This window comes from Salvelinus fontinalis, chromosome 9 (assembly GCF_029448725.1).
Source record: "Salvelinus fontinalis isolate EN_2023a chromosome 9, ASM2944872v1, whole genome shotgun sequence".
NCBI classification, from domain to species: Eukaryota; Metazoa; Chordata; class Actinopteri; order Salmoniformes; family Salmonidae; genus Salvelinus; species Salvelinus fontinalis.
In genome coordinates this window covers 5,616,607-5,637,755 of record NC_074673.1, presented here as the reverse complement: position 1 = coordinate 5,637,755, position 21,149 = coordinate 5,616,607, and the positions used below count along the sequence as shown (strand labels likewise).

General features: G+C 46.0%; 1 protein-coding gene across 1 annotated transcript in view; it reads left to right on the top strand.

The window, feature by feature from the left end:
- The first annotated feature begins 926 nt into the window (after positions 1–926).
- Positions 927–21,149, top strand: part of LOC129861956 (unconventional myosin-Va-like) — a 40,421-nt gene continuing 20,198 nt past the window's right edge. The window contains exons 1-16 of the mRNA XM_055933188.1: positions 927–1,110; positions 2,180–2,290; positions 7,296–7,467; positions 8,218–8,362; positions 8,559–8,715; positions 8,991–9,134; positions 9,465–9,546; positions 12,186–12,293; positions 12,618–12,724; positions 13,261–13,526; positions 13,764–13,845; positions 14,660–14,800; positions 17,500–17,625; positions 17,950–18,033; positions 18,455–18,577; positions 18,943–19,040. Of these exons, the coding sequence (XP_055789163.1) occupies positions 1,084–1,110; positions 2,180–2,290; positions 7,296–7,467; positions 8,218–8,362; positions 8,559–8,715; positions 8,991–9,134; positions 9,465–9,546; positions 12,186–12,293; positions 12,618–12,724; positions 13,261–13,526; positions 13,764–13,845; positions 14,660–14,800; positions 17,500–17,625; positions 17,950–18,033; positions 18,455–18,577; positions 18,943–19,040 (1,973 nt within the window). The 5' untranslated portion in view covers positions 927–1,083. The remainder of the gene's footprint in view (positions 1,111–2,179; positions 2,291–7,295; positions 7,468–8,217; positions 8,363–8,558; positions 8,716–8,990; positions 9,135–9,464; positions 9,547–12,185; positions 12,294–12,617; positions 12,725–13,260; positions 13,527–13,763; positions 13,846–14,659; positions 14,801–17,499; positions 17,626–17,949; positions 18,034–18,454; positions 18,578–18,942; positions 19,041–21,149) is intronic.

Sequence of the window (21,149 nt, the reverse complement as noted above, 5' to 3'; positions counted from 1 at the left end):
CTGGAGAGAGACTGGCCTATATCTCCACCACACACCCCTGCCCTGCTGAGCCATTCTGGATAGAGACTGACCTATATCTTCATCCCTCCTCCTCTTCTTGTCTCAACATGTTTTATTTACTCCAGACACATTATCTTCACAGTCTGGAGATTCAGCTAGTCCTATGTGTCTATGTGTCAGACCAGGCTGGCTGTATCTACAAGTTGGAGATTTGATTTGCTTTGATTTGGAATTTCCAACACATTAATGTTTCTTATAAAAAGAAGAAGTGATGCAGTCAGTCTCTCCTCAACTCTTAGCCAAGAGAGACTGGCAGCATAGTATTAATATCAGCCCTCTGATTACACTGAAGAGCAAGACGTGCCGCTCTGTTCTGGGCCAGTTGCAGCTTAACTAGGTCTTTACTTGCAGCACTGGACCACACGACTGGACAATAATCAAGATAAGACAAAACTAGAGACTGCAGGACTTGCTTTTTGGAGTGTGGTGTCAAAAAAGCAGAGCATCTCTTTCTTACGGCTAGACCTCTCCCCATCTTTACAACCATTGAATCTATATGTTTAGACCATGACAGTTTACAATCTAAGGTAATGTAATTTAGTCTCCTCAACTTGTTCAACAGCCACACCATTCATTACCAGATTCAGCTGAGGTCTAGAACTTAGGGAATGATTTGTACCAAATACTATGCTCTTAGTTTTAGAGATGTTCAGGACCAGTTTATTACTGGCCACCCATTCCAAAACAGACTGCAACTCTTTGTTAAGGGTTTCAGTGACTTGATTAACTGTGGTTGCTGACGATGCGTGTAAGTTTGAATGTTATAATGTAATATGTAATAAGCCAAGCAGCCACAAGGAGGTACACCTTTCAAGGCAACAGCCACGGGACGCGCGGAATAGATATACCCATAATGCACAGAGACTTCACACTTGAAGAAGTATGGAGATTCCTGTCGGCACGTAGCCGTTACTTTCTCTCTCTCCGCTACTTTTTCCTTTGTATTGTTATATTTATTCACTGGGTCGCAAATGAAGAGACAGAGGTCAAAGTGAAGATTGGATATAAAGCACATTGACTGTGATGGCAGCTTCTGATCTATACTCCAAGGTAGGCTAATATGATTAGTAGGTAGCTGGCAGTGGCATGTAAATTCGTAGGACTATAGGATCATTTACTGATACAGATAACATGGAGTTACGCTATTTTATCAACATTGGCCTCAGTTTTGTTCTCACAGTTAATTTGTGTGCCTTCGTGTAACGTCAGGTCATTGCGATAGACTTGTTGTAACATGTCAACAGTAACTGTGCCACAGACAGTGATGAGTGATGAAACAGCTGTGGAAAGTTAAAGTTATTCCGTGTATATCGCCTCGATTTAAGAGAATGGAGTTGAGCGTTCCTCAACTAACTTTGTGAGTTGCATCAAGATTATAAAGTTATTAGTCACGTCAATGGTTTTTTGTTCGTTGAGAAATGTCAATGATGAGTATTGACTGATTTTAATTAAGTAAAGTTGTCATCTAATCCATAGTGATATTAGATTGTAGCTTCGAAGAGAATGGTCACAAAAAAAATAAAAAAATAATGGCATTGCTCATTTAGATTAGACTAGAATGCAGTTGTGTTACCAGAATAGATTCTGACTGTCTGCTTGCTTACAGCTGCACTCGGTTCGGACAAACTTCCTGTATAAATTAAGACACTGCAGAGCCGGCGCAAAATATGACTGGGAAAATGTACCGCAATCCAGGAAGGAGAAATCAGTTCTACTCTGAATTGTCCCATTATCCAAACTCTTACACCGAGAAGTTTGAACGACTGGCTAAAAAAAAACTAGCTCGCGTAAGAGTTGGGATAATAGGACAAATAGGAGTAAAATGCATTTCTCATCCCTGGATTGAGGTACAATCGGCTCTGCACAAGCGAGTGCCGCTGTAAGCAAGCATAGAGTCGGAATCTATTCTCAATAGCAGTAGTACATCGTTTTCGTTATGTTGACATTTCTATACATTCACCTGTGTCCGTCTACTCGCTCTGTATAATTACACTAGATCATACTAAAACATGTCACTATGTTGCCTAGCCATATCTATGACTCGTCACTCTTTAGTCATAGATGTAGCTATGTGTTGTTGACATGTCCATACATTAACCAGTGTCCCTCTGTCCCTCAGTATGCCCGGGTCTGGCTCCCAGATGGTGTGGAGGCATGGAGGCCAGCAGAGCTCACCAAAGACTACACTCCTGGAGACAGGGCTCTGTGTCTACAGCTGGAGGATGGCACAGTGAGAGAGGAGATGGGTCTAGAGGGGTGGAGACAGGGCTCTGTGTCTACAGCTGGGGTCTAGAGGGGTGGAGACAGGGCTCTGTGTCTACAGCTGGAGGATGGCACAGTGAGAGAGGAGATGGGTCTAGAGGGGTGGAGACAGGGCTCTGTGTCTACAGCTGGAGGATGGCACAGTGAGAGAGGAGATGGGTCTAGAGGGGTGGAGACAGGGCTCTGTGTCCACAGCTGGAGGATGGCACAGTGAGAGAGGAGCTGGGTCTAGAGGGGTGGAGACAGGGCTCTGTGTCTACAGCTGGGTCTAGAGGGGTGGAGACAGGGCTCTGTGTCTACAGCTGGAGGATGGCACAGTGAGAGAGGAGCTGGGTCTGGAGGGGTGGAGAGATGGGTCTGGAGGGGTGGAGAGATGAGTCTCTGGGTCTGGAGGGGTGGAGAGATGGGTCTGGAGGGGTGGAGAGATGAGTCTGGAGGGGTGGAGACAGGGCTCTGTGTCTACAGCTGGGGTCTAGAGGGGTGGAGACAGGGCTCTGTGTCTACAGCTGGAGGATGGCACAGTGAGAGAGGAGATGGGTCTAGAGGGGTGGAGACAGGGCTCTGTGTCTACAGCTGGAGGATGGCACAGTGAGAGAGGAGCTGGGTCTAGAGGGGTGGAGAGATGGGTCTGGAGGGGTGGAGAGATGAGTCTGGAGGGGTGGAGAGATGAGTCTGGAGGGGTGGAGAGATGAGTCTGGAGGGGTGGAGAGATGAGTCTGGAGGGGTGGAGAGATGAGTCTCTGGGTCTGGAGGGGTAGAGAGATGGGTCTGGAGGGGTGGAGAGGGGTGGAGAGATGAGTCTGGAGGGGTGGAGAGATGGGTCTGGAGGGGTGGAGAGATGAGTCTGGAGGGGTGGAGAGATGAGTCTGGAGGGGTGGAGAGATGGGTCTGGAGGGGTGGAGAGATGAGTCTGGAGGGGTGGAGAGATGGGTCTGGAGGGGTGGAGAGATGAGTCTGGAGGGGTGGAGAGATGAGTCTGGAGGGGTGGAGAGATGGGTCTGGAGGGGTGGAGAGATGAGTCTGGAGGGGTGGAGAGATGAGTCTGGAGGGGTGGAGAGATGGGTCTGGAGGGGTGGAGAGATGGGTCTGGAGGGGTGGAGAGATGGGTCTGGAGGGGTGGAGAGATGGGTCTGGAGGGGTGGAGAGATGGGTCTGGAGGGGTGGAGAGATGGGTCTGGAGGGGTGGAGAGATGAGTCTGGAGGGGTGGAGAGATGAGTCTGGAGGGGTGGAGAGATGAGTCTGGAGGGGTGGAGAGATGGGTCTCTGTGTCTGGAGGGGTGGAGAGATGAGTCTCTGGGTCTGGAGGGGTGGAGAGATGAGTCTGGAGGGGTGGAGAGATGAGTCTGGAGGGGTGGAGAGATGAGTCTGGAGGGGTGGAGAGATGGGTCTGGAGGGGTGGAGAGATGAGTCTCTGAGTCTGGAGGGGTGGAGAGATGAGTCTGGAGGGGTAGAGAGATGGGTCTGGAGGGGTGGAGAGATGGGTCTCTGTGTCTGGAGGGGTGGAGAGATGGGTCTGGAGGGGTGGAGAGATGAGTCTCTGGGTCTGGAGGGGTGGAGAGATGAGTCTGGAGGGGTAGAGAGATGGGTCTGGAGGGGTGGAGAGATGGGTCTGGAGGGGTGGAGAGATGGGTCTGGAGGGGTGGAGAGATGAGTCTGGAGGGGTGGAGAGATGAGTCTGGAGGGGTGGAGAGATGAGTCTGGAGGGGTGGAGAGATGAGTCTGGAGGGGTGGAGAGATGAGTCTGGAGGGGTGGAGAGATGGGTCTCTGTGTCTGGAGGGGTGGAGAGATGGGTCTCTGTGTCTGGAGGGGTGGAGAGATGAGTCTCTGGGTCTGGAGGGGTGGAGAGATGAGTCTGGAGGGGTGGAGAGATGGGTCTGGAGGGGTGGAGAGATGAGTCTGGAGGGGTGGAGAGATGAGTCTCTGAGTCTGGAGGGGTAGAGAGATGGGTCTCGTTGGAATAGAAATAAGTAACATTTGGATAAAGACGGGGGCAGGGTTTTGACCAGGGCTGTTACATTCTGAGGACTTGCCCACCACAGTATCATCCATATTGTAAATAACTGTTATCCTGTTTTATTCATGTACCTAGTTGATACATTTTACTTCAGCCTAAAAAAGATGTTGCTACAGTTAGTTACCACCTTGGCTTGAGTAAGTGAAGACTTCACATTACAGCTACTGTTTTGGACACACATGTTCATAAGTAGCCTAAACAGTAGATGTTTAGATCAAGCTAGATACAGGGACTGAAACGTAAGAGGTCACAACACCTACGGTGCTTGTCGGATGGTGCAATCTATCTAATATGGGTTGTTTATTCAACGTTGGAATTGTATACAGTAGGCCTTCTAATTAATTAATGATCCACTATGCAGAAATCACTCTGCCATTTTCCTGGTTGCTAAAATTCTAATAGTTCGCCTAATTTCAGTTTATGTAACAAAACGAGCAAGTATAGTGTACAGAATCATTGTACCGTCTAAACCGCTGTGAAATATATTTTCCATCACCAAAAATATTGTATTTTCAGCTGTTTGAAGCTGATGTATAAAACCGAACGTAAAAGACGCCAAAAAAAAAAAAATACGTAACTAGAAACATACAAATAACGCACATAGACCAGATCTACCTTCTTAGACTTGCTTTCAATGGGAATGACAGATCTATAATCCACATTTCTATGTGAATTTCATCAGCCCCCCCCCCCCCAAAAAAAAGTGACATATTGTAGCATTAAATACTGAGCTCCTTTATAGTGTAATTAGTGTGTCCTTCATGCGTCCATTTCAATAGAGTGTTAAAATGGTGATTCTCTTCTGCCCAACCACTCAGATAACACCTTGGACTTATTTCCATACCTGAAGTACATGGGTCACATGCCTCAACTTGAACCGTCAGCTACTGTGCAACAGAAAAACTCTTGGGAGTAAAAGCACGGTTTTTGAAATAGTGGAAGAAGAGGACAGAAGAGAACCGCCATTTTAGCACCATTTTAACACTCTATTTAATGAAGGACACACTAATTACACTATATATATATACACACTGCTCAAAAAAATAAAGGTGTTATCTGAGTGGTTGGGCAGAAGAGAATCACCATTTTAACACTCTATTGAAATGGACGCATGAAGGACACACTAATTACACTATAAAGGAGTTCAGTATTTAATGCTACAATATGTCACTTTTTTGGGGGCATAGTGAATCTTTAATTAATTAGAAGGCATGCTGTATACAATTCCAACGTTGAATAAACAACCCATGTTAGATACATTGCACCATCCGACATAAGCTTGCACTAATTTCCAGTGCTTGTCCAGTGAATATATATATATATATATACTGCTCAAAAAAATAAAGGGAACACTTAAACAACACAATGTAACTCCAAGTCAATCACACTTCTGTGAAATCAAACTGTCCACTTAGGAAGCAACACTGATTGACAATAAATTTCACATGCTGTTGTGCAAATGGGATAGACAAAATGTGGAAATTATAGGCAATTAGCAAGCCACCCCCAAAAAAGGAGTGATTCTGCAGGTGGTGACCACAGACCACTTCTCAGTTCCTATGCTTCCTGGCTGATGTTTTGGTCACTTTTGAATGCTGGCGGTGCTCTCACTCTAGTGGTAGCATGAGACGGAGTCTACAACCCACACAAGTGGCTCAGGTAGTGCAGTTCATCCAGGATGGCACATCAATGCGAGCTGTGGCAAAAAGGTTTGCTGTGTCTGTCAGCATAGTGTCCAGAGCATGGAGGCGCTACCAGGAGACAGGTCAGTACATCAGGAGACGTGGAGGAGGCCGTAGGAGGGCAACAACCCAGCAGCAGGACCGCTACCTCCGCCTTTGTGCAAGGAGGTGCACTGCCAGCGCCCTGCAAAATGACCTCCAGCAGGCCACAAATGTGCATGTGTCTGCTCAAACGGTCAGAAACAGACTCCATGAGGGTGGTATGAGGGCCCGACGTCCACAGGTCGGGGTTGTGCTTACAGCCCAACACCGTGCAGGACGTTTGGCATTTGCCAGAGAACACCAAGATTGGCAAATTCGCCACTGGCGCCCTGTGCTCTTCACAGATGAAAGCAGGTTCACACTGAGCACATGAGCACATGTGACAGACGTGACAGAGTCTGGAGACGCCGTGGAGAACGTTCTGCTGCCTGCAACATCCTCCAGCATGACCGGTTTGGCGATGGGCCAGTCATGGTGTGGGGTGGCATTTCTTTGTGGGGCCGCACAGCCCTCCATGTGCTCGGAGGTAGCCTGACTGCCATTAGGTACCGAGATGAGATCCTCAGACCCCTTGTGAGACCATATGCTGACACATGCACATTTGTGGCCTGCTGGAGGTCATTTTGCAGGGCGCTGGCAGTGCACCTCCTTGCACAAAGGCGGAGGTAGCGGTCCTGCTTCTGGGTTGTTGCCCTCCTACGGCCTCCTCCACGTCTCCTGATGTACTGACCTGCCTCCTGGTAGCGCCTGCATGCTCTGGACACTACACTGACAGACACAGCAAACCTTTTTGCCACAGCTCGCATTGATGTGCCATCCTGGATGAACTGCACTACCTGAGCCACTTGTGTGGGTTGTAGACTCCGTCTCATGCTACCACTAGAGTGAGAGCACCGCCAGCATTCAAAAGTGACCAAAACATCAGCCAGGAAGCATAGGAACTGAGAAGTGGTCTGTGGTCACCACCTGCAGAATCACTCCTTTTTTGGGGGTGGCTTGCTAATTGCCTATAATTTCCACCTTTTGTCTATTCCATTTGCACAACAGCATGTGAAATTTATTGTCAATCAGTGTTGCTTCCTAAGTGGACAGTTTGATTTCACAGAAGTGTGATTGACTTGGAGTTACATTGTGTTGTTTAAGTGTTCCCTTTATTTTTTTGAGCAGTGTATATATACGTTATTGTTATTTTTTGAGGTGTTGTGTTCATCTGACTGCTGTGTTTTCTTCCAGAATGTGGAACACAAGATCGACCCCCAGACCAACAGTTTACCCCCGCTAAGGAACCCTGATATCCTGGTGGGGGAGAATGACCTGACAGCTCTCAGCTACCTCCACGAACCAGCAGTTCTACACAATCTCAAAGTGCGCTTCGTGGAGTCCAAGATGATCTACACGTACTGTGGTAAAGAGACACTCACACTCCCATGTCCATCTACACGTGTTTGCGGGTAAAGAGACACTCACACTCCCATGTCCATCTACACGTACTGTGGTAAAGAGACACTCACACTCCCATGTCCATCTACACGTGTTTGCGGGTAAAGAGACACTCACACTCCCATGTCCATCTACACGTACTGTGGTAAAGAGACACTCACACTCCCAAGTCCATCTACACGTGTTTGCGGGTAAAGAGACACTCACACTCCCAAGTCCATCTACACGTGTTTGCGGGTAAAGAGACACTCACACTCCCAAGTCCATCTACACGTGTTTGCGGGTAAAAACTAAAGGCTTTAACTCTGTTCTGGTGACTCACTGTAGACTTTGGAGTCCCGTTCACAGGACTGCCAGTTCCGTTCGAGGTAATATAGATAGTGTCGATCATATATTCAGAAGTCTGTGTCCTGACATTCTGACCTACCATTCAGAATGTTCTACCTTAAATATACATGTTTTAACTGCTGTAAATTGCACTTGTGGTGGAGCTGCAGAGTTTATCGGGAAATTTCATGTGGAAATTAGATCATTGTTGTCATATTGTTCTGAATTTATTTCTGTATCTGGAAAAACATTTGTTGTTAACTGCTATCTGACCTTGGCTATTTGAAATGTTTGAAATTCTTGTGTGTGTGTGTGTGTGTGTGTGTGTGTGTGTGTGTGTGCTCTTTCCTTTATCATGTCACTGATTCGTTGATGTGAATTCATTCAGGCATCGTGTTGGTTGCTATCAACCCCTATGAGAGTATTCCCATCTATGACCATGACATCATCAACGCCTACAGTGGACAGAACATGGGAGATATGGACCCTCACATCTTCGCTGTGGCAGAGGAGGCTTACAAACAGATGGCCAGGTCTGTCAATCACTCAGCTGAATGTCTTGGCCTGTGCTTCCTTCCTCTCTTGACATGATTGGACAGGTGACGTTAAGGCCTCCACCACATGGCTTTCAGCTGTCCAATCATGCCACATCAGTGATTACTTCAAGGAAGGCTGGGGGGGGGGGGGGGGGAAGGATGCACTTTTTAAAATAACTTCTTCTTCTTCTAGAGATCAGAGGAACCAGTCCATCATAGTGAGTGGGGAGTCTGGGGCTGGTAAAACAGTCTCTGCTAAGTATGCCATGAGATACTTCGCTACAGTCAGCGGGTCCTCCAGCGAGGCTAATGTGGAGGAGAGAGTACTGGCCTCTAGCCCCATCATGGAGGTAAAGAGACCACAGGTCTTCTTTCAATTCAGTAAACTTTATTGATCCTAGAAGGGGAAATCATTGTTGTAAGTTAAAGGCAAAATGTTGTGGAGTTTTCAGATCGAGCTGACTACACGTCAATGGCATGTTTGTTTCTACAGGATATACAGTATATCTATCGTGAAGTTCCACAACGTTTTGACCTGCTGAACATGGCCCAGATCTACTTGTCTGTAGCCAACTACCCAAATGATACCCGGAGCTCGTTCATTCTGTTTCTCCCCCCCCTCTAGGCCATCGGGAATGCAAAGACGACTAGAAACGACAACAGCAGTCGCTTTGGGAAGTACATCGAGATTGGATTCGACAAAAACTATCACATCGTCGGAGCCAACATGAGAACGTACTTGCTAGAGAAATCTAGAGTGGTGTTTCAGGTGAGGTCCAAGTACGTGGACTGTATTTGGTTGTAGCTTGAGTTAAGGGTGTGTTCATTAGGGCAAACTGTTTCATACCTACTCAACATGACCTCGTTTTGTAAGTTTGTCATCTGTAAAAGGAATTTTTTGCTGTATGTTGACTGGGGAGTCTGGGTTTTTTGTTGTTGCTACAGCTGAGATATCCTCGTTCTTCTTCTTCCTAATGAATTATGGGGCTTTAGGATTTTCTAACAAACACATTCCTGAAGAGAAAGAGGCCGTGTGCCACTGCCAGTCGTGTCTTATTTTTAAAACTCGATTTGATTATACACTTTGTTGTCTTTGCAGGCTACCGAGGAGAGGAACTACCATATCTTCTACCAACTGTGTGCCTCCTCACACCTTCCTGAGTTCAAAACTCTCCAGTTAGGTATGATTCTGTCACTAAACAAAAATATAACGCAGCACGCGTGTTGGTCCCATGTTTCACGAGCGGAAATAAAAAGATCCCAGAAATTATCCATACGCACAAAAAATCAAATTTCTCTCCAATTTTATCCACAAATTTGTTTACATCCTTGTTAGTGAGCATTTCTCCTTTGCTAAAATAATCCATCCACCTGACAGGTGTGACATATCAAGAAGCTGATTAAACAGCATGATCATTACACAGGTGCACCTTGTGCTGGAGACAAATCTAAGGCCACTCTAAAATGTGCAGTTTTGTAACACAACACAATGCCACAGATGTCTCATGTTTTGAGGGAGCATGCAATTGGCATGCTGACAACAGGAATGTCCACCAGAGCTGTTGCCAGAGAATTTCATGTTAATTTCTCTACCATAAGCCGCCTCCAACGTTGTTTTAGAGAATTTGGCTGTACGTCCCACTGGCCTCCCAACCACAGACTACATGTATGGAGTCATGTCGGCGAGTGGTTTGCTGATGTCAACGTTGTGAACAGAGTGCCCCATGGTGGTGGTGGGGTTATGGTATGGGGCAGGCATAAACTACGGACAATGAACACAATTCCATTTTATCGATGGCAATGTGAATGCATAGAGATACCGTGACGAGATCCTGAGGCCCATTGTCGTGCCATTCATCTGCAGCCATCACCTCATGTTTCAGCACGATAATGCACGGCCCCATGTCGCCAGGATCTGGACACAATTCCTGGAAGCTGAAAATGTCCCAGTTCTTCCATGGCCTGCATACTCACCAGACATGTCACCCATTGAGCATGTTTGGGATGCTCTGGATCGATGTGTACGACAGCGTGTCCCAGTTCTTCCATGGCCTGCATACTCACCAGACACGTCACCCATTGAGCATGTTTGGGATGCTCTGGATTGATGTGTACGACAGCGTGTCCCAGTTCTTCCATGGCCTGCATTACTCACCAGACACGTCACCCATTGAGCATGTTTGGGATGCTCTGGATCGATGTGTACGACAGCGTGTCCCAGTTCTTCCATGGCCTGCGTTACTCACCAGACACGTCACCCATTGAGCATGTTTGGGATGCTCTGGATCGATGTGTACGACAGCGTGTCCCAGTTCTTCCATGGCCTGCATACTCACCAGACACGTCACCCATTGAGCATGTTTGGGATGCTCTGGATCGATGTGTACGACAGCGTGTCCCAGTTCTTCCATGGCCTGCGTTACTCACCAGACACGTCACCCATTGAGCATGTTTGGGATGCTCTGGATCGATGTGTACGACAGCGTGTCCCAGTTCTTCCATGGCCTGCGTTACTGACCAGACACGTCACCCATTGAGCATGTTTGGGATGCTCTGGATCGATGTGTACGACAGCGTGTCCCAGTTCTTCCATGGCCTGCGTTACTGACCAGACACGTCACCCATTGAGCATGTTTGGGATGCTCTGGATCGATGTGTACGACAGCGTGTCCCAGTTCTTCCATGGCCTGCGTTACTGACCAGACACGTCACCCATTGAGCATGTTTGGGATGCTCTGGATCGATGTGTACGACAGCGTGTCCCAGTTCTTCCATGGCCTGCGTTACTCACCAGACACGTCACCCATTGAGCATGTTTGGGATGCTCTGGATCGATGTGTACGACAGCGTGTCCCAGTTCTTCCATGGCCTGCGTTACTCACCAGACACGTCACCCATTGAGCATGTTTGGGATGCTCTGGATCGATGTGTACGACAGCGTGTCCCAGTTCCCGCCAATATCCAGCAACTCCGCACAGCCATCGAAGAGGAGTGGGGTAACATTCCACAGGCCACAATCAACAGCCTGATCAATCAACAGCCTGATCAATCAACAGCCTGATCAATCAACAGCCTGATCAACTCTATGAGAAGGAGATGTGTTGCGCTGCATGAGGCAAATGGTGGTTACACCAGATACTAACTGGAGGGTAGCTCTCCAGTTACAGTGTTGGAGTTAAAACGTACAGGAGGGTATCTCCCCAGGAACAGGGTTGGAGTTAAAACCTACAGGAGGAGTATCTCTCCAGGAACAGGGTTGGAGTTAAAACCTACAGGAGGAGTATCTCTCCAGGAACAGGGTTGGAGTTAAAACCTACAGGAGGGTATCTCCCCAGGAACAGGGTTGGGCAGTCAAGATATACATGAATATAGAAGAGTATTCCTCTGAGTAAACAAAAGTTGTTTTTTTGTTCTCTATAATCTTACCACTCATGCTTCCATCCAGAGCGTGGAATGCTGCTGTCACGGCAACAGAAAGTCATGCTTCCATCCAGAGCGTGGAATGCTGCTGTCACGGCAACAGAAAGTCATGCTTCCATCCAGAGCGTGGAATGCTGCTGTCACGGCAACAGAACATCAAACCATTGTGTGCAGCTATTCCCTTATGTATGAAAGGAACATTTTTCCACAGAGTGGTTCGATGGAATATCCATAATGAAAGGCATCCAAAACAAGGCAAAAACCTGATCCCAGATCAGACTATCATGCTAACTCATTGCAGGCTCCATAAACATGTCTGAAGGATTTGATTCATAGGAAAGCTACGGCAGGTAGATTGACATGAGGGCGTTGTTTGTTGTGTATGGTTTCCTGTCTGCAGGTAACGCTGATGATTTCCGCTGTACCAACCAGGGAGGTAGCCCTGTCATAGAGGGAGTAGACGATGCCAAAGAGATGTGCAACACCAGGAGGGCTTTCTCACTGTTAGGTGAGTTAGTATAATAGCGAAATTATACCCCCAAGCAAAGCATTGTACCAGCAACTGTGGTTGTACAGAAATAAAATGATCATGAATCTTAATTGTTCACTGTAGTTTATTCAGCAATTCCATTTGTCTCGCTATGTATTACTCTATATTCAAGTCTAATTCGGCACACGTTGACCTGTAAATGTTTGTTTGCCAGCAGTAACTACTGGTCTGCATCTGAAGACAGCCAAGCAGGGTTGAGCCTGGTGGAGGGCCACACTAAACCCGTTTGTCGTCACTAGAGACGCCACTAAAAGCTTCTCTCTCTCTTTTTTTTTTTTTCAGGAATCAATGAAACGTACCAGATGGAACTTTTCCAAATCCTGGCCGCTCTGCTTCACCTTGGCAACGTGGAGGTGGAAGAGAGATCGGCAGACAGCAGTACCATCCTGGTGAGTTCAAAACAGACTATATGTCCCAAAAATGGCACCCCTTTTCCCCTATATAAAGCATTACATTAATCTAGCCCTATGGGTCCTGTATAGGCATTGAAATAGGGAGCTCTTTAAGAAGCTATTATTAACACGTTTCTATTCTCACAGGACTGTCCTGCACATTTCTCTTGTCAGCGTAGAGCTATGCCGTACAAGGCATCACAGAGTGTAGCCTAAGGGGCTGACAGTACAACAATGCTGACAATTCTATGTTGGTTTTGCATGGAATGCTGGCCCTTTTATGTTAGGGATGGTTTCCCGGACACTGATTTTTTTTTTTAAAGCCTAGTCCTGAACTAAAAAAACACACTCAATGGAAAATCGTATTCATTTTTTTTTTGGTCCACTGAATCTCCATTGAAAGTGGTACTTAGTCCAGGACTAAGCTTAATCTGTGTCCAGTAAACCAGCCATTTGTCCTAAACTGATGTTCATGTTCTGTTTGTGGTATTATATTATCATTTATGTTATTATATGTTGTTGTGTCCTTGCAGCCTGACAATAGTCACCTGACGGTGTTCTGTGAGCTGATGGGCGTGGCCTACCAGGACATGTCTCATTGGCTGTGCCACAGGAAATTGAAGACTGCCACGGAGACCTACGTTAAGCCCCTCTCCAAAGTGCATGCGGTCAACGCGCGGGACGCGCTGGCCAAACACATCTACGCTAAACTCTTCAGCTGGATCGTGGACCACATCAATGAGGCTCTGCGCTCTGCTGTCAAACAGCACTCCTTCATTGGGGTTCTCGACATCTATGGGTGGGTGTGTGGTGGTCGGGGTCAGTGATGTGTTCTGGTGTTTACATTGTGAATATACACTGAGTGTGCAAAACATTAAGGACACCTTCCTAATATTGAGTTGCCACCCCCACCCCATGTGACCTCAGAACAGCCTCAATTCTGTCATGGAAAGAGCAGGTGTTCTTAATGTTTTTGTCCGCTCAGTGTATAAATGGTCTCTTGAAGTCATGTTTCATTTCCTGTTTTCCCCCCCAGGTTTGAAACGTTTCACATCAACAGCTTTGAGCAGTTCTGTATCAACTATGCCAACGAGAAGCTTCAACAGCAGTTTAACATGGTAGGTGTCTCTCTCTCTACCTGTCTATCTGTCTACCTGTCTCTCTCTCTCTATCCATCTGTCTACCTGTCTCTCTCTCTCTATCTCTCTCTCTCTACCTGTCTATCTGTCTACCTGTCTCGCTGTCTCTTTCTCTCTCTCTCTCTACCTCTATCTCTCTCTACCTGTCTCTCTCTCTCTCTACCTCTCTCTCTCTCTCTCTCTCTCTCTACCTGTCTCTCTCTATCTCTACCTGTCTCTCTCTCTCTCTACCTGTCTCTCTCTCTCTCTCTACCTGTCTCTCTCTCTCTCTCTACCTGTCTCTCTCTCTCTCTCTACCTGTCTCTCTCTCTCTCTACCTGTCTCTCTCTCTCTCTCACTCTACCTCTCTCTCTCTCTCTCTCTACCTCTCTCTCTCTACCTGTCTCTCTCTCTCTCTCTACCTGTCTCTCTGTCTCTCTGTCTCTACCTCTCTACCTGTCTCTCTCTCTCTCTGTCTCTCTACCTGTCTCTCTCTCTCTCTGTCTCTCTCTCTGATTGAACAAGCTTGTTCAGATTATCTTTATGAGAGGCATACCATCAATCCAAAATCAAACTCCTAGATCTGAGAGGATTGGATAGGTTTAAGCAATATGGTGAAAGCTTCATCTTGCCCTGTGTTATGCCAGGTTGCCATATTGCATAAACCTCTCAAATCTCCTCAAGTACCTAGGGTATAGGGGCTAGGGCTTGATTTGGGATTTAGGCTTTTACATGTCAGCTGTTTCTCTGCCTTTGTCATTCTTGTCTGTTTGAACCGTTAGGTCAGAAGTCAGCTTGTGTTCTCTCACTGCAGCATGTGTTCAAGCTGGAGCAGGAGGAGTACATGAAGGAGGAGATTCCCTGGACTCTAATAGACTTCTATGATAACCATCCCTGTATCAACCTCATCGAGGCCAAGATGGGGGTCCTGGACCTGCTGGATGAGGAGTGCAAAGTAACACGAAATACACACACACACACACAAATAATAATGATGGAGGTCCTAGAATGGATCCCTGTGGAACACCAAGACAGAAGGGGGGAGGGGAGTTGACTCTTTAAAGTCTACTCCACACATACAGTGCCTTCAGAAAGTATTCATACCCCTTGACTTACTCCACATTTTGTTGTTACAACCTGAATTCAATTATTATTTTTTTCTTCTCACCCATCTATCTACACACAATACCCTGTAATGACATCACAATACCCTGTAATGAAATCACAATACCCTATAATGAAATCACAATACCCTATAATGACATCACAATACCCTATAATGACATCACAATACCCTGTAATGACATACAATAACCTGTAATGACATCACAATATCCTATAATGACATCACAATACCCTATAATGACGTCACAATACTCTATAATGACATCACAATATCCTGTAATGACATCACAATACCCTGTAATGACATCACAATACCCTGTAATGACATCACAATACCCTGTAATGACATCACAATACCCTGTAATGACATCACAATACCCCGCAATGACATCACAATACCCTGTAATGACATCACAATACCCTGTAATGATATAAAAAGTGAACACGTTTTTAGACATTTTTGCACATTTATCGAAAATATAATTTATCTAAGTATTCACACCCCTGAGTCAATACTTTGTAGAAGCAAAGTTGGCAGCGATTTTAGCTTTGAGTCATCTTGGGTATGTCTATCATCTTTGCACATCTGGATTTGGGGATTTTCTCAAGCTCTTTTAAGTTAGATGGGGAGTGCCGATGAAATGCAATATTCAATCCTTTCCACAGATTTAATGGGATTCAAGTCTGGGCCATTCAAGGACTTTCACATTCTTGTTCTGAAGCCATTCCAGTGTTTCTTTGGCTGTGTGCTCGGGGTCATTATCCTGTTGGAACGTAAATCTTCACCCCCAGTCTGTCATTTGCACTCTGAGGCAGGTTCTCATCTAGGATTTGCCTGTATTTGGCTCCATTCATTGTTCCCTCTATCCTTTACCACTCTCCCAGTATGTGGCGCTGTAAAGCATCTCCATAGCACAATGCTGCCACCACCATGCTTCACGGTAGGGATGGTGTTAGATGGGTGATGAGCTGTGCCTGGTTTTCTCCAGACATAGCTCTTTGCATTCTCAGGAGTGGCCATTCCGTCTGGCCATTCTCTCATAAAGCCAAGAATGGTGAAGTGCTGTAGTGACTGTTGTCCTTCTGACAGGTTCTCCCATCTCAGACAAGGAACTCTGTAGTTCTGTCAGAGTGGTCATTGGGTTCTTGGTCACCACCCTGACCAAGGTGCTCCCTGCCCAAGGTGCTCCCTGACCAAGATGCTCCCTGACCAAGATGCTCCCTGCCCAAGGTGCTCCCTGCCCAAGGTGCTCCCTGCCCAAGGTGCTCCCTGCCCAAGGTGCTCCCTGCCCAAGGTGCTCCCTGCCCAAGGTGCTCCCTGCCCAAGGTGCTCCCTGACCAAGATGCCCAAGGTGCTCCCTGACCAAGGTGCTCCCTGCCCAAGATTCTCCCTGCCCAAGGTGCTCCCTGACCAAGGTGCTCCCTGACCAAGGTGCCCAAGGTGCTCCCTGCCCAAGGTGCTCCCTGCCCAAGGTGCTCCCTGCCCAAGGTGCTCCCTGACCAAGATGCTCCCTGACCAAGGTGCTCCCTGACCAAGGTGCCCAAGGTGCTCCCTGACCAAGGTGCTCCCTGCCCAAGGTGCTCCCTGCCCAAGGTGCTCCCTGCCCAAGGTGCTCCCTGACCAAGGTGCTCCCTGCCCAAGGTGCCCAAGGTGCTCCCTGACCAAGGTGCCCAAGGTGCTCCCTGACCAAGGTCCTCCCTGACCAAGGTGCTCCCTGACCAAGGTCCTCCCTGACCAAGGTGCTCCCTGACCAAGGTGTTCCCTGACCAGTTGTTCAGTGTGGTCAGATAGCCAGCTCTAAGGCAGAGTCTCCATATATATATTTTTTCCATTTCTCAATGATGCAGACCACTGTGTTTTTGGAAAAATGTCAACACTTTAGAAATAGTTTTATACCCTTCCCCAGATATATGCCTCGTCACAATTCTCAGAGATCTACAGACCATTCTTCATGGTATATTTTCTGTTCTGACGTGCACTGTATTATGGGATGTTTTATGTTTTGTCTGGACCCCAGGAAGAGTAGCTGCTGCTTTCGCAAACAGCTAATGGGGATCCTGATAAAATACAAAAAAACAAAACAGTGGAACCTTAAATAGATGTGGTTTCTTTCTAAATCATGTCTAAACAATTGAATTTACCACAGGTGGACTCCGATGAAGTTGTAGTGACATCGCAAGGATGATCAATGGAAACAGGATGCACCTGAGCTCCATTTAGAGTGTTATAGCAAAGGAGGTGTGAATACTGATGTAAATGAGATTTCTGTATTTAATTTTCAATCAATTTTGCAAAAATTTCAAGAACAAAAAAAAGTTTTCACTTTGTCATTATGAGGTGTTGTGTGTAGATGGTGAGGGGGGGGGGGTTATTTAATCCATTTTGAATTCAGGTTGTAACACAACAAAATGTGGAATAAGTCAAGGGGTATGAATACTTTCTGAAGGCACTGTACGTACACACACATATTTAGGATGTGAGTCAGGCTGATGTGTTAACTTCTCCCCTTCCTTCCTCTCCTCCCTCAGATGCCCAAAGGCTCCGATGACACATGGGCTCAGAAACTTTACAACACCTTCCTGAAGAAAAATGATCTTTTTGACAAACCTCGTATGTCCAACAAAGCCTTTATCATTCTCCACTTTGCAGACAAGGTACACAAGCATCCTTGTCAATAAAAACAACAACAAAAAAAAACGTTGTAAATACTTTTATTTTTTTACTCTAATTTGCATGTCAGACCTTCTATTTGTGTATACGTTGACAGAGGCTATTGCTTGCTGTCTGACTGTAGGATGTGGTTGTTGAGTGTAGGTGACTGACTGACTGAAATAGCTCTCCTCATTTGAGCAGTACTAACCAAACCACTCCTGTTGTAGACTATCTCATTTTATGTTTCTTCTTATCATGAATTGACATGGGTGTATATTTCCCTACTCGCTGTTACCTCTGTTTAACACGACCCTTTTTGTCCCTAGGTGGAGTACCAGTGTGAGGGATTCCTGGAGAAGAATAAGGACACTGTCAATGAGGAGCAGATTATTGTGCTCAAGCTAAGCAAGGTTTGTTTGTTTGTTTGTTTGTTTGTTTGTTTGTTTGTTCAGATCAGGTCAAACACGCAACCGTTCTCCAGTCTTCCAGTCTGTAAATACCTTCTGTATGAGGACCATCATAGTGCCCTCAGGTTAACTAGTCTCTCTGTGCGATGTTTGAACTTGGAGAACACACCCAGCACAGAGCTGTAGGAACAAGTCTATGTTTAGATCTTGACAGAACATTTTATGTAATGGAGAAACTGCCCCCTGGTGGTCAATAAATGTTCCTAGTTCCTACGTTTTATTTGTGCACTTTTCATATGGTGACAAAACCAATGGAAAAAATATCACAGTTAGCAGACAAGGAACCAAAAGAGGACAGTCGAGATGATAAAAGAAACAACCGTTTCCTGTTCCTGTTTGAGACGTGTTTGACTCCTCCCTCCAGTTTGATCTGCTGTTGGAGCTGTTCGGCGACGAGGAGAAGCCTGCAGGCTCCCTGACCAGTCGCAGTAAGATGACACGGCCTGTTCAGGCTCAGAGAGACCACAAGAAGACCGTCGGAACGCAGGTGAGAGGGGAGCGGCAGAACAGTCCCCGTGTGGCTCAGTTGGTAGAGCATGGCGCTTGCAACGCCAGGGTTGTGGGTTCGATTCCCACGGGGGGCCAGTACAAAAAAAAAATAGTATGAAGGTATGTACTTGTAAGTCGCTCTGGATAAGAGCGTCTGCTAAATGACTTAAATGTAAATGTAACAAGGCTAAAACATAAATCAGTCTTCCGATGGTGTGGTTTTCAGATTCTGATTTCTTTGGAAGTTCTAAAACACGAGTTGCCAAAACCTTCTCAATGTATATCTCGTGTTTTTAGCATAACTAGTACTTTACTACATTTAGATGAGTTAAATTTGACCCTTTGTCTCGCCCCTCTCCTCAGTTTCGTAACTCTCTACATCTGCTGATGGAGACTCTGAATGGAACAACCCCTCACTATGTACGCTGCATCAAGCCCAATGACCTCAAATCCCCATTCATGTGAGTCTGCCACCACGCTCCTTTACCTGGGTTATGTTCATTAGGCACCAAACAGAGAAGAACAGAGAAGAACATAGAAACCAAACAGAAGAACAGAGAAGAACATGTTTAGAAACCAAACAGAGAAGAACATAGAAAGGGACTATCTGGAGTTGTCCAATAAGAAATGTTCATTTTTGTTTATGTTTTCAAAAAAACGTTACAAAAAAATAATAATTATGTTCCCTAATAAATATGACATAGTTATTATTGTTTTGTGGCACCCTGGGAAAGAGAGGGTAAAATCTGTCACCAATACGTTGATTCACAACGTTGTTTCAACATTGTGACTTGGAAAATACATTGGATTTGAAAAAAAGTCATCAACGTTTTGAGGATGAAATTTCAACCACATGATTATGTCATGGTAACCAATTTACAAATTGACAAAAAGTTTGTATGAAATATGTTGAATTTGTACCTTTGAAACAACGTCAGATCTTCAACATTATATCCACTATCAGAACAAAAACAATAGGCTGGGGAGCACCTCCTACTGGAGAGTTGATGTACCTACAGCACCTCCTACTGGAGATACAGCACCTCCTACTGGAGAGTTGATCTATTACAGCACCTACTACTGGAGAGTTGATGTATCTACAGCACCTCCTACTGGAGAGTTGATGTATCTACAGCACCTCCTACTGGAGATACAGCACCTCCTACTGGAGAGTTGATCTATCTACAGCACCTCCTACTGGAGATACAGCACCTCCTACTGTAGAGTTGATGTATCTACAGCACCTCCTACTGGAGATACAGCACCTCCTACTGGAGAGTTGATCTATCTACAGCACCTCCTACTGGAGAGTTGATGTATCTACAGCACCTCCTACTGGAGATACAGCACCTCCTACTGGAGAGTTGATCTATCTACAGCACCTCCTACTGGAGAGTTGATGTATCTACAGCACCTCCTACTGGAGATACAGCACCTCCTACTGGAGAGTTGATCTATCTACAGCACCTCCTACTGGAGAGTTGATGTATCTACAGCACCTCCTACTGGAGATACAGCACCTCCTACTGGAGAGTTGATCTATCTACAGCACCTCCTACTGGAGAGTTGATGTATCTACAGCACCTTCTACTGGAGAGTTGATCTATCTACAGCACCTCCTACTGGAGAGTTGATCTGTCTACAGCACCTCCTACTGGAGAGTTGATCTATTACAGCACCTCCTACTGGAGAGTTGATGTATCTACATTACAGCACCTCCTACTGGAGAGTTGATCTATCTGCAGCACCTCCTACCGGAGAGTTGATCTATCTGCAGCACCTCCTACTGGAGAGTTGATGTATCTACAGCACCTCCTACTGGAGAGTTGATCTATCTACATTACAGCACCTCCTACTGGAGAGTTGATCTACCTACATTACAGCACCTCCTACTGGAGAGTTGATCTGTCTACAGCACCTCCTACTGGAGAGTTGATGTATCTACAGCACCTCCTACTGGAGAGTTGATCTATCTACATTACAGCACCTCCTACTGGAGAGTTGATCTACCTACATTACAGCACCTCCTACTGGAGAGTTGATCTGTCTACAGCACCTCCTACTGGAGAGTTGATGTATCTACAGCACCTCCTACTGGAGAGTTGATCTGTCTACAGCACCTCCTACTGGAGAGTTGATGTATCTACAGCACCTCCTACTGGCTTGAGATGGAGATGTGAATCCAACATATCAATAATTCATTTGTAGACATACTGGAATTAAAACTGGAATTAAAACCAGACTAAGTCAGATACACAAAAGATACATATCCTTTAAATGTTGATATTTGGTTGCGTTGTCAACCAAACCCAACTCAATATTACTTTTATAATCCAGTAAATAGCCAAAATGTTAAGGCAATTTTACAAACTAATTTTAACAGTAGTTATTCAACCTTTAGTAACACATCCATGGCCACATTTGGAGGTTAACCTACTGTAACTATAAATGTCTTCTGTAATCGTAGGAAGCCTTCGTGTTCTAGATAGCATGCAAAGGTCGCAGGTCCGTGGTGATCCTCACAATATAGTAATCTGTACAGAATCTCCAACAGCATTGATCACTTGCAC